Source organism: Monodon monoceros, unplaced genomic scaffold (assembly GCF_005190385.1).
Source record: "Monodon monoceros isolate NGI ecotype Baffin Bay Population unplaced genomic scaffold, NGI_Narwhal_1 Super_Scaffold_21, whole genome shotgun sequence".
Taxonomy (NCBI): Eukaryota; Metazoa; Chordata; class Mammalia; order Artiodactyla; family Monodontidae; genus Monodon; species Monodon monoceros.
Window position 1 is genome coordinate 141,924,932 of NW_021703778.1, and position 11,431 is coordinate 141,936,362.

An 11,431-nucleotide genomic window follows, 5' to 3' on the forward strand; every position below is an offset into this window, starting at 1 on the left:
TGTTGTAAACAGGATTAAGTGAGTTGATTCAGATGAGTGCCTAAAGCAATACCTAGCAGTTGAGTAGATAAAATTATTATCCTTTTTTTATAAAGGAGGAAACCAAGGCTCAAAAAAGTTCAGTAACTTATTAGCTAAGTGACTTCAGGCAAGGAGTGAAAGCTTAAACACTCCTGACCAGAGTCCTTACCGTGAACCACTAAGCTAGAAACCTATGACCCAATTTTTGAAGAAAAACAAACTCCAAAGTAAGAATGCCTTACACCATTATCATATTCTTTCCCTGAATGGCAAGGTCAGAATCTGGTTTATTAAAAATGCATAAGCTTTCTAATTTTACAAAACATTTGGCTTTTTACTGATGTCCTTTTGTTACAATGAGAAATACTCTAAAAAGTAAACCAATGTTCTTTGACTATCCTCTGTTCATATGTCCTAATTAAATAAGTGCTAATCTAGTCTACTCCAAGGTAGGGCAGAATAGACTACAATATTTATATTAACAGTGGAACAGAAATAAAAAAGGAAAAGAATTTTTCAGAACTATAATATCTGGGTGGGACAGCCTTATTTAGATCATTCACCCCACCAAGATCACTTCAGAATCCATCAACTTGCATGCTATTTTCCAATGTAAGAAATAGTTAATAATGTCTTCTTTATGGAAAGCTGTATGTTGATGGCTGTTAACTGACACTTGAAAATGAGACAATTAAATGTTAAGTACATTAATAAAATCCTTAGCTGTTGGTACAGATAAATCATTTAGCCTACTATTATGGTCAGTAAGTGCAGGTTTAGGGACTTCCCTGGCGGTCCAGTGGTTAAGACTCCACGCTCCCAATGCAGGGGGTGTGGGTTTGATCCCTGGTCAGGGAACTAAGATCCCACATGCCCTACAGCGTGGCCAAAAAAGAATAAAACTAAGTGCAGGTTTATGCAAGAACAGAAGCTGTGAATCTGAGCAGGGAAATCAGCTGGGGTCTTCACTGATATCAAGCTGTCTTCCTGATTGGGAAGGAGTACCTTCCTTATTACAATAACTAAGGATAAAAATGTCCCTCTGTCTCTAAGCAAACAAGAAAAGCCCTCATCTTCGAAAGGCCAACAGGCTGTTATCTTAATCTTAAAAAAACCCTATTTAAAAAAGAAAAAAAAAATGAAAAAACAAAAAAAACCACCTTACAGATCACAGAACTGTGAAGAAATCTGTACTCTGATTTCAAATATATGAAATACAAATCCTTCATGAATAAATTTTACTATTAATGCATGGTCAGTTTGTTTTGCGTTTAATTATGTCAACAAAGTATCTTATTTATTCCATTCTTCCTCTACCGGTTTAAGAATAAATAATTAAAAATATCTTGCCATTTAAACTTAATACAAGCAATGAGTACACAGCAATTACAAACCAAAAATGAACTTAATTCTTGGTCTGAGGCCAATTCTTGGCCAAGTCACAATCCCTGATTAAGGAGAGGGGCAGGATGTGCTGTCATAGGAAATGCCATGGCAATAGGTGACCTCTTTGGAAGCAATTTTGGAAATCTTATTTCTCTGGAACATTCAAATAACAAAGTCATATGAGCAAAATGGTTCTAAATCCAAATTTGATTCTGAAAGTTTTCAAAGGCCAAAAGTTCAACATTAGAGATAGAAACATAAATAGCTACAGTTTACAGTTTTATAGACAATTAAAAACTATAGATTACCATTAATCTCTCTTTTATACTATCTGAACTACTACAGCTTAGAAAAAATTATCTATAATAACTAATTATTGTAATATATATAATTGTATATAATATATATAATTAAAGATGTATTTCCTCTGTTTTGCTTTCATAATGCAAGTATTAGAGATCATTTTAGCATGCTAGACGTAGTTTCTGGTTTACACTTAATGGCACGAAGTTAGAAACGTTATGTTCTATCACTAATGACATACCTGTAGTATGTCCCCATAAAAGCTACTATTTTACTCTGTGTAACTTTCACTGTCAAAAAACCAACATAACACCTCTTTATTCGTTAACAGTACAATTTATCTCACTTGTGAAATTTGAAACTATTATTCTACTTGGGGCAAATTTTAAAGAACCAACCTCCTCATTGTAATTAAAAATAAAACCCTGCCTGATGTCAACCTAGTTAAAAATGGAGTTCCTGCCATATACCTGATACTGCTGCGCTAAGTAAGCACTGCATCCTCACCAGTAGTCCTGTAAGGTAGATATATCTAAATTTTACAAATAAGCAATCTGAGGTTTAGCAGTATTAAGCTAACTTGCCCAAGGGAGCTAGCAAATGACAGAGCCAGGATTCAAACTCAGCTATGTCTAATCCTAAAACTCCAGTTAGATCTTAACCATAACCTCCCAAGGTTGTAAGTAATTCCCCATCTGTTGCAAATGAGTGCCATATCCCAAACCATCAGGATTAGATACCCAATGTCTCAATAAGTGATTTTTATAGAATCAGAAAGACAGTCATTAATTTTTAAAATAAAATCAACAATTCATTTAAAGAATGAAATGAGAATATGCACACTAGCTCTGTTAAAATTTTAAGTTCCAACTGAAACATCCAATGTTTAAGTTCAAGTGTGAATATTTCACCAAATACACCTAGAACATATATTAAAAAACAAAAAACAAACAAAACTCTCCATCACAGTGTAAAAATAATATAAAATACCCACAGCTTAATCAGATAAATAATATCAAAGATTTCTGAGAATACAAGACACTGCAAAATTTAGCATGAAAGAAGTCATATTAGATTCTTTCACTTTTATTTAGACCATCCTATCATTTCTGACTGTAGCTCTGTAATGCAAATGAGAGAAAAGGAAGATTACCAATAATTTTAAAAAGCTATGCCTCAAATCATATTATATTGATGACATGTATTTTAACAACCAATATTTAGTCAATACCAACTATGTGCCAAATACTATTCTAGGCACTGGGGATACAGCAGTGAACAAAAACAAAGCCCCCTGTTCTCAAATTCTAGAAAGTAAATAAACACATTACTGATGATTTCATATCCACTAGATGATCCTGCCAACATCTGGGCCTCTAAGTTCCTTGAACTCCTCTCCTCCAATGATCTCATCCCCTGCCCTTCCTTGGCCAGATCCCTATACCTTCTCATTACCAGCAACTTCAATCTCCCAATTTCAAGCACCTCGTTCTCTGATCACTACTTCCCAATACCCCACCTTCAACAATCCTTTGACCCCACTGTGACCTGTAATTAATTGATCCTACCTGTCCCCACGCCATCCCAACCCCTACATGGTCATTCAGTCCTTTGCATTAATACTCCCCTGCATACATCCTCAACTGTTAGCAAAATCTCTGATTCTCTACCTGTAGAGACTCACCTGTAACCATTCAGGTTAAGAGTGACTAGGAAAAACCTATTTACCACATGATTAATTTAACTTTAACTTCATTATCAAGTACCTCTTAAATCACACATTCCCTAATCCCTTCACCCTCCTAGATAATTTCTTACCTCTTTTCACAAGCCTCCGACACCTCCTCCCTCACCCTTAATTTCAAATGGTGTCCTTCTTCCTATTTTCCTGAGGTAACTAAAGCAATTAGAAAACAACTTCCCCAAGCTTCCACCATATCTGCCCATCCTTCCTACTTTACTATTAACGTACTGTCCAAGATCCTACCTAAAGCCATCAATTTTCCCCTCTCTACTATATCATCCCAACAGCCTGCAAACTTACCATTATTTCTCTCAGCTTAAAAACAAAATTAAAGGGAAAGAAAAAGTATTCCTTTCTCTAGCTATAACCCCATTTCTCTGCTCTGCTTCTGAGCTAAATTCTTCAAAAAAGTTGTCTGTGTTGGCTGCCTACAATTTCTCTCCTCATTAACTTAAACTCACTGGACTATATAAAAATTTTACTCCTGTCACACTACCAGAACTGCTCTGGAAGTCACCAAAAACTTCCACACAGCTCAACCAAGAGTCAGTTCTCAGTCCTCATTAATTTGATCTACCAATAATATGAAGTACTTTTGAGTTGGCTTCTAGGATATCACCCTCTCTGCCCCACCAAATTCATCTCCCTCTACTCTCCCCCTCACTTATTCTTCTGCAGCTTCACAGGGTTCCTTTTAACCTGCTTTATTCACTGCTCAGTCCCCAGTGCCTAGAACACACATGGTACATAGTTGGCACTTCATAAATATTTGTTAAATGAATATGTATGTGTCTCTTTCTGTGTGCGTCAGGCAATAAACAGATCAACTATAGTCATTACAAACTAACATAGCGTAATATATATAGCTCTATTGGCCTCAACAGTTTTCTGAGTTTTTATATTAAAATAATAAAATTATAAACACATAACATTAAAGACCAGAACTGGATCACCTGAATGTTCTGAATGAGCAAAATGAAATGGCTATAAGTGAAACACAATGAAGAGATGCAGAAAACAAAACTCAAAAATTGCAAGGAAATGCTTATTTTCACCAGCAATCTTTGGTGAGACGGCAAGTCCAGGCTTGGCTCCGGTGGTGATCCAGGAAATGCCTCAGAGCAGGACCTATATGTTTTTCACCACTGAAAAATATTTTTTTCTTCTAGCAGTGTTTGGCATGTAATAAACATTAAGGCATCTGGTGACTGAAGATCTCATTATAAGGTACTTCCATTTTCCCTTTTAAAATTAGCTGTACTTATACTCAGGCTCTTGTCCAAAAATGTTGAGGAGACTGAGTAAGTATTACAGACTCACTTGCTCCTTAGTAATAGTGGTGATAAGTAATTATCGAAATAAATGATAACAAGCATAATATGTTAGAAAAAAATTTTAATTTGACAAACCTCTGAGAATAGAAAACATAAGGGTCTATAAAAAAAAATCTCATTCTAACATGCCAAAATATACTTGATTAACACTGGGTGGAATTAAAATTAAATTCCATTTCAGTCCTATATATATTTACATTCTAAAAATAATGTCATGAAAACAGAATAATCTTAGTTTTAATCAAAGCCAACTGCTTTCGGATAAAGACTATAATGGGGAAAAAAAACTAAGAAAAAGATTATTAAGTTTAAGGAACAAAGTTCTCAGTTCAAAGTTGATGCATACTAACTGCATCAATTAGCAAAGTTCTTAAGATTTTCCTGTGCCTTTAGCTTTATGTTGACAACTTAATTCATGAGCCACATGCAGAAGAAATATTAATTAATACATAGTAAGCAAAACACAACGATCAGTGTCAGGCAGAGTGAGTTCCCAACACCATAAATCGCCTCAAACAAACAAACAATAGAAAAATACAATTTAAGAGATATGGTGGCTAATACTTACACAAGGCAGCTGAGGTCTGCCAGGTCATCAATGAAGTCAAATAACTGACTGATATCATATGTGATAGAGGGGCTGTTGGGATTCATTCTCTTCAGATGTTCTTCATACATTTTACAAACACCTAAGAGGGAGGGGAAAACCAAGATCTTACAATTATATGAACTTTAGATATGAGTAGTGTTATAGCTAATATCGTAATATTTATTTTTATAAAGTTGGGCTGGGAAAAGAACAGTAAGTTGATCACTTTTGTTTTCACTGTTGCCACTAGCAAATTTTTAAAAATTTTATAAATTCACCAGAATGTTGGTATTTTGTGCCTTAATAATAAAACTTTTTTTTTTTTGGCTGCACCACGCACAGCTTGTGGCATTTAGTTCCCTGACCAGGGATCGAACCTGGGCCCCCTGCCGTGGAAGCGCAGTGTCCTAACCACTGGACCGCCGGGGAATTCCGACAGTGTGTGTCTTAGCAGGTTTTTCAACAAATAAATATGTTCTATCCTGTACATACAGGTCTTCATGTACCTCTAAATTGACTTCATAAATTTCCTAAGAAAAAGTAATATTCAACCACAGAGCTGTCAAAAGCTATCTTAGTAAGGGTTTTTTTTTTTAAGTTTTATTTATTTTATTTATTTATTTTTGGTTGAGCCAGGTCTTAGTTGTGGCTTGCCAGCTCCTTGGTTGTGGCATGCGAACTCTTAGTTGTGGCATGCATGTGGGATCTAGTTCCCTAACCAGGGATCAAACCTGGGCCCCCTGCATTGGGAACACGGAGTCTTATCCACTGCGCCAACAGGGAAGTCCCTTAGTAAGGGTTTTTGATTGGTACTGGTACACACACTGTGATCAAAAACATCACTCATAAGTTCCTGAATAGAAAGGGTGAAATGGAAAGGAAGTAAAAACCTTTCACAATGAAGGAAATTTCATTGTAGCACTGACCAAAGTTACCATCATACTTAGCGGTGAAAGACTGAATGCTTTCCCACTCAGATGAGAAGAACACTAGAATATCCGCTCTTGCCACTCTTATTCAACATTGTATTGGAGGTTCTAGTCAGGTTGATTTGGCAAGGAGAAGAAATAACAAGCATTCAGATTGGAAATGAAGAAGTGTACCTATCTCTATTCACAAATGACACGATCTTATATACAGAACATCTTAAGGAAACTACAAAACACAAACTATTAGAACTAATAAATGAGTGCAGCAAGACTGCATGATATAAGATCAATATACAAAAATCAATATTTCTATATCCCAACAATCTGAAAATGAAATAAATAGCATCAAAAAAGAATTCTTATGAATAAATTTAATAAAAAAGATGCAAGACACACACTGAAAACTATAAAATGTCACTGAAAGTAAAGATTTAAATAAATGGAATGCTATCTCATGTTCATGGAACGGGTGACTCAGTATCAAGATGGTCATACTCCCCCAAATGACCTATAAATTTAATGCAATCCATATCAAAATCCGAGGTACTTTTGCAGAAACTGAGAAGCTGATCCTAAATTTGATACAGAAATACAGGGGTCCAGGATAGTCAACAATATTGAAAAAGAACAAAGTTGGAAGACTCACACTTCCTGATTCCAAAACTTATTACAAAACTACAGTAATCAAGACAGTGTGGTACTGCTTATGCATAAAGACAGGCACACAGATTAATGGAATAGAAGCAAGAGTCCACAAATAAACCCTCACATCTATGGTCAACTGCTTTTCGACAAGGAAACCAAGACAATCCAATGGACAAAGAGTAGTTTTATTAACAAACGGTGCTAGGACAACTGTACATTCACATGCAAAAGAAAGAACTTGGACCCATCTCACGCCGTGTATGAGATGGATGAGTAGGTGGAGCACAGGGGATTTTTAGGGTAGTAAATGGTCATTACACATGTCAAAATCCACAAAATGTTCAAAGCAAACATTAACGTAAACTATAGACTTTAGTTATTAATGTATCAGTATTGATTCTACAATTGTAACAAACGTATCAAACTAATACAGGATATAAATAATAGGGAAAACTGGGAGGGGGTGGGAAGGAAGCAGGGGTATGGTAGAACTGTACTTTCTAACCAATTTTCCTGTAAACCTGAAACTACTCTAAAAAAATTAAATCTATTAATTTTAAAAAAGGGATGCGGGGAGGGAAAGTTCTGTATTCCAGAGGAATATTAACTACTATAACGAAGAAAAATAAGAAAGAAAATTACCATTTGGCAACCACCATGTGAGAACTGATTCCAGTATTTCCATTTTAACTTTTAAAATGGAAAATAAACCACCATTTCTAATTTTAAAAGAAAAGAAAAAAAAAAGAGCTATCAAGCCACAAAAAGACATGGAAGAACCTTAAATACATACTGCTAAGTGAAAAAAGCTAGTCTGAAAGGGGTACATATGGCAATGATTCCAATTCTATGACAAGGCAAAAACAATGGAGGCAGCAAGGAGACCAGTGGTTGCCAGGCAGCAGGGATGGGGTGAAGAGGGATGAATAGGTGGAGCACAGGGGATTTTTAGGACAGTGAGCCTATTTTATATGATACTCTAATGGTAGATACATGACATTATGCATTTGGCAAAACCCACGGAACTGCATAACACAAAGAATGAACTCTAATGCAAACTATGGACTTTAATAAAAATGTATCAATACTGGTTCATCAACTGTAACAAATGTAGCATACCAATGCAAGATTTATTAACAGGGGAAACTGGGGTTAGGGAGAAGTATATGGGAACTCTGTGTACTTCCTGTTCAATTTTTCTTTAAACCTAAAACTGCTCTAGAAATAAAGTGTATTCATTAAAAAGACAGTGTAGGTACAAAGTCTACCTTAATGGCAAGTAAGGATATCAGCAGAGGAAGGGACCTAAGAAAAGAACAAGAGCCTTGCTCTTCTAGAGCAGAATCTGATGGCAGGATCAGGAAAGCGTAGAAGCTGTCTCTAATTACTAGAAGTAGCTTTTTTCCCCCCACAGGTCTACCCACTGTTGGTTTTAAATGAAGAGATTTTAAGTCTAACCCTGTTAGCTTCAGATAATCAACAAATTCAGGGACATGCCAGCAGCAAAAACACCGACTATAAAATCTTTATATGAAGTGAAGAATGTGCAATTTGCTAGACAGGGCGCAGGGGGGTTTACTTGATATAATGATTAAATGTAAAGATGAATGCAATTTGTGATGATCCAATCTATGTGCTCTCATCTAATGGTTTACTGAGGGCTAATACTTCCCTTCAGGGTGGTGCCAGCTTATCAAATGTACACGAAAGTATACTGATTTGGTTCCATTTGCCTTTATTCACTGAGCTGATTTTTTACTTTTTAACATTCTGATGGACCAGCTTTTAACATTTATTTGTTTAATAAGCAGACCATTAGGTTCCGTAGGCACTATTAGGTTCCTCGGGCCTGCCTTAACTACTCTATAGTGCTTGAGTTTAACCACAATATATAAGGAATACCTGTAAAATATTTACATAACACAGTAACAAAATAACATAACAAATAACAGAACATTTACATAACAATCAGAGGCTTGGGAAAGTCATTATGTAATGAGCTTGATTAAAAAAACGTAAAGTAATATTTGCAACAGAAAAAGACAGTATATATAATTTATATTTCAAATATTCAACAAATACAGTTCTAAGTATCTACTTTCCTTGCTCAAATTAACAATGCAAGAAATCTGGAGGAAAACACAAACTCGAGACACCTGAGAGCTGCGGCACCTACCACTCTCACCCCGGGCCAGCGTCGACAAGCCGGTGTGGACGCTAGCGTAGGAATGGGGAGTCTCTACAGCCCAGCCCCCCCGACCCCCAACACCTCCCCACCCCCGAAACAAACGCAAAGATTTCTACCCCTCCACTAGTGTTTAAACTTACCTTCCATGCATTCATTCACAGATTCGTAGTCAGCGTAAGTTCTGCCTTCTGGCCTCTTGGTAGGCTGTACCAGCAAAATGGTGTGAGACTGTGGAAAGAAAAGTGATTTCAATATAAGTTCCCAGCTCATATTTGAGAAATTCATAGTATGAGATAGAATCTCCATTCATGACAAATGATCACTGGTTATTAAAACACTATTAATCAGGGTGCTCCTTCTACAATACTTATGCCTTTGCCCAAGTGCAGCACCAGAAGCTGGATTACCTTCTGTAGGGTCTCTCTTAGCCTCCCAGTCCTTAATGAGTGCTTTCTCAAACTTTTATTGCACTTACTGGCTGCAAGTACTCAGCATAAGCTACCCTGTACTGTTTTTTCTCTTTCGCACCTATCTTCCTAGCCAGATTATAAACCTGCTTAGGTGTTCTATCTCCATTGGTCACTTTCTAGCTCTATCCCTATTAAGTCCCTAATAAAAACAGATATGGGCTGATGAAAGGAGAGAAAAAGGAAAACACTATAATGACTGCAAGCACTGCATCAATCTATGTTCTTTTTCTAACTTTAGCACAACAGTGAAGTCACATCTTATCCAGGGATTAGACTCAAACATTAAGGCGTAACATAAATTGGCAATATAAAATTAGTATATATAGTTAACATTACCCTAGAAAATCCATTAAATTATTCACCTAGTAGATGACTCACCTTAAGGGGCTATGTATTTTTAAACTCTGGAATCACACAAAATAGCTAGAGGATCACATTGTAAGAGATGTGAATAGGCCTAAAGAACAGCAGATAGACTTTTATCTTCCATCTCACCCTCAATGGGGAGCATGTTTTTGTTAGTGGGTCTATTTTAGGGTTTCTCAACCTTGGCACTACTACATTTGGGGCTGGAAGGTTCCTTGTTGCAGAGGCTGTCCTGTGCATTGCAGGATGTTCAGCAGTATCCCTGGTCTATTCCCACTAAATACCAGTAGTACCTGCACTCCCACCCTCTCCTGGCCAAGCTGTGACCACCAAAAATGCCCCCAGACACTGGTCTGTTGAGGGTACAACCCCTTCCAATTTTTTGCCAAGTGTGTAAGACTTATTAAATAAATTCAAGTATGATGTAACCTCACTGTAAACCCAATCCTAAATCAAACTATTCATATTTTTCTCTTCTCTTCTGCTGTACTATTATTTTTGGGTAAAAAACAAACAAACAAAATCTCCTAATTACAGGAACCAAACTGTTTCGAAATGATCAGAATTTTTAACCACCAACAATCTGCAACTGAAGTAAATGATGCCTGGACTTTCTGAATAATTACCCCCAAAACAGTACTTTGAACACAATATGAAAAACAAAAGAATTTATGGTACTCCTCCCTCCCCATCAAAAATGGAGTCATTCTGATTAAAAGTTTGAGGATTTGAGATAAAACAAAACTTGATGACTAGAGATGAAAACTAATTCTCACCTATAATGACCTGAACACAATCAAGGCCTTTCTTAAATAGTGAGTAAAAGCTAAAGAAAGCAGCATATTAGATTACGTGTTATTTATAAGTTTTTATAAGTCACCAGTAGTTTCAATAGGTCATATGTTGAGAAGAAAATTAATTTATAAACTACATTAGCATTCCTACAAAAGGGCCTGCCCCATACACTAGCCATACCAGTTGCTACTACATTTTGTTCTTATTCTAATGCAAAATAAAGGATTAAGTCACTTAAAAGAGTAAAGATATGGGAATGGATATACAGTATGCTTTTTATATCTACCCTTAAAGTGAACCTGAGCGAAGTTTACTGTTTTCAGTACTTACTGCCCAAAGACAAGGCTTAAAAATTAAGAACAAGAAATGACTAAATTTACAGAACTGTAGTCAAAATGCTTATTATTCTTAAGTGACAGTGCCTTTCTGTCACCAGTTTAAGATCATAATACCTCTCAAACCAATTTTGGTCACTTTCTTCTTATTGGAGCCATTTTTGGAACCCTTTCGTTTTACTAAAAATCCAAATATATTTGCCCTATCAATTTTTTCCTTCTTCTGGACGGATTTGGTCCTGGCCTTCCTTACGGTACTCTTTCTCAGGGGAATGACCAGTTCCATATATATATATATATATATATATATATATATATATATATAT

General features: G+C 36.1%; 1 protein-coding gene across 1 annotated transcript in view; it reads right to left on the bottom strand.

Annotated features, from left to right (window-relative positions):
* The window catches only part of ERH (ERH mRNA splicing and mitosis factor), a 15,233-nt gene that overhangs the window by 2,075 nt on the left and 1,727 nt on the right, over positions 1 to 11,431 (bottom strand). The window contains exons 2-3 of the mRNA XM_029239770.1: positions 9,280 to 9,367; positions 5,357 to 5,477 (exon numbers count right to left, since the gene is read on the bottom strand). Coding sequence (XP_029095603.1) covers positions 5,357 to 5,477; positions 9,280 to 9,367 — 209 coding nt within the window. The remainder of the gene's footprint in view (positions 1 to 5,356; positions 5,478 to 9,279; positions 9,368 to 11,431) is intronic.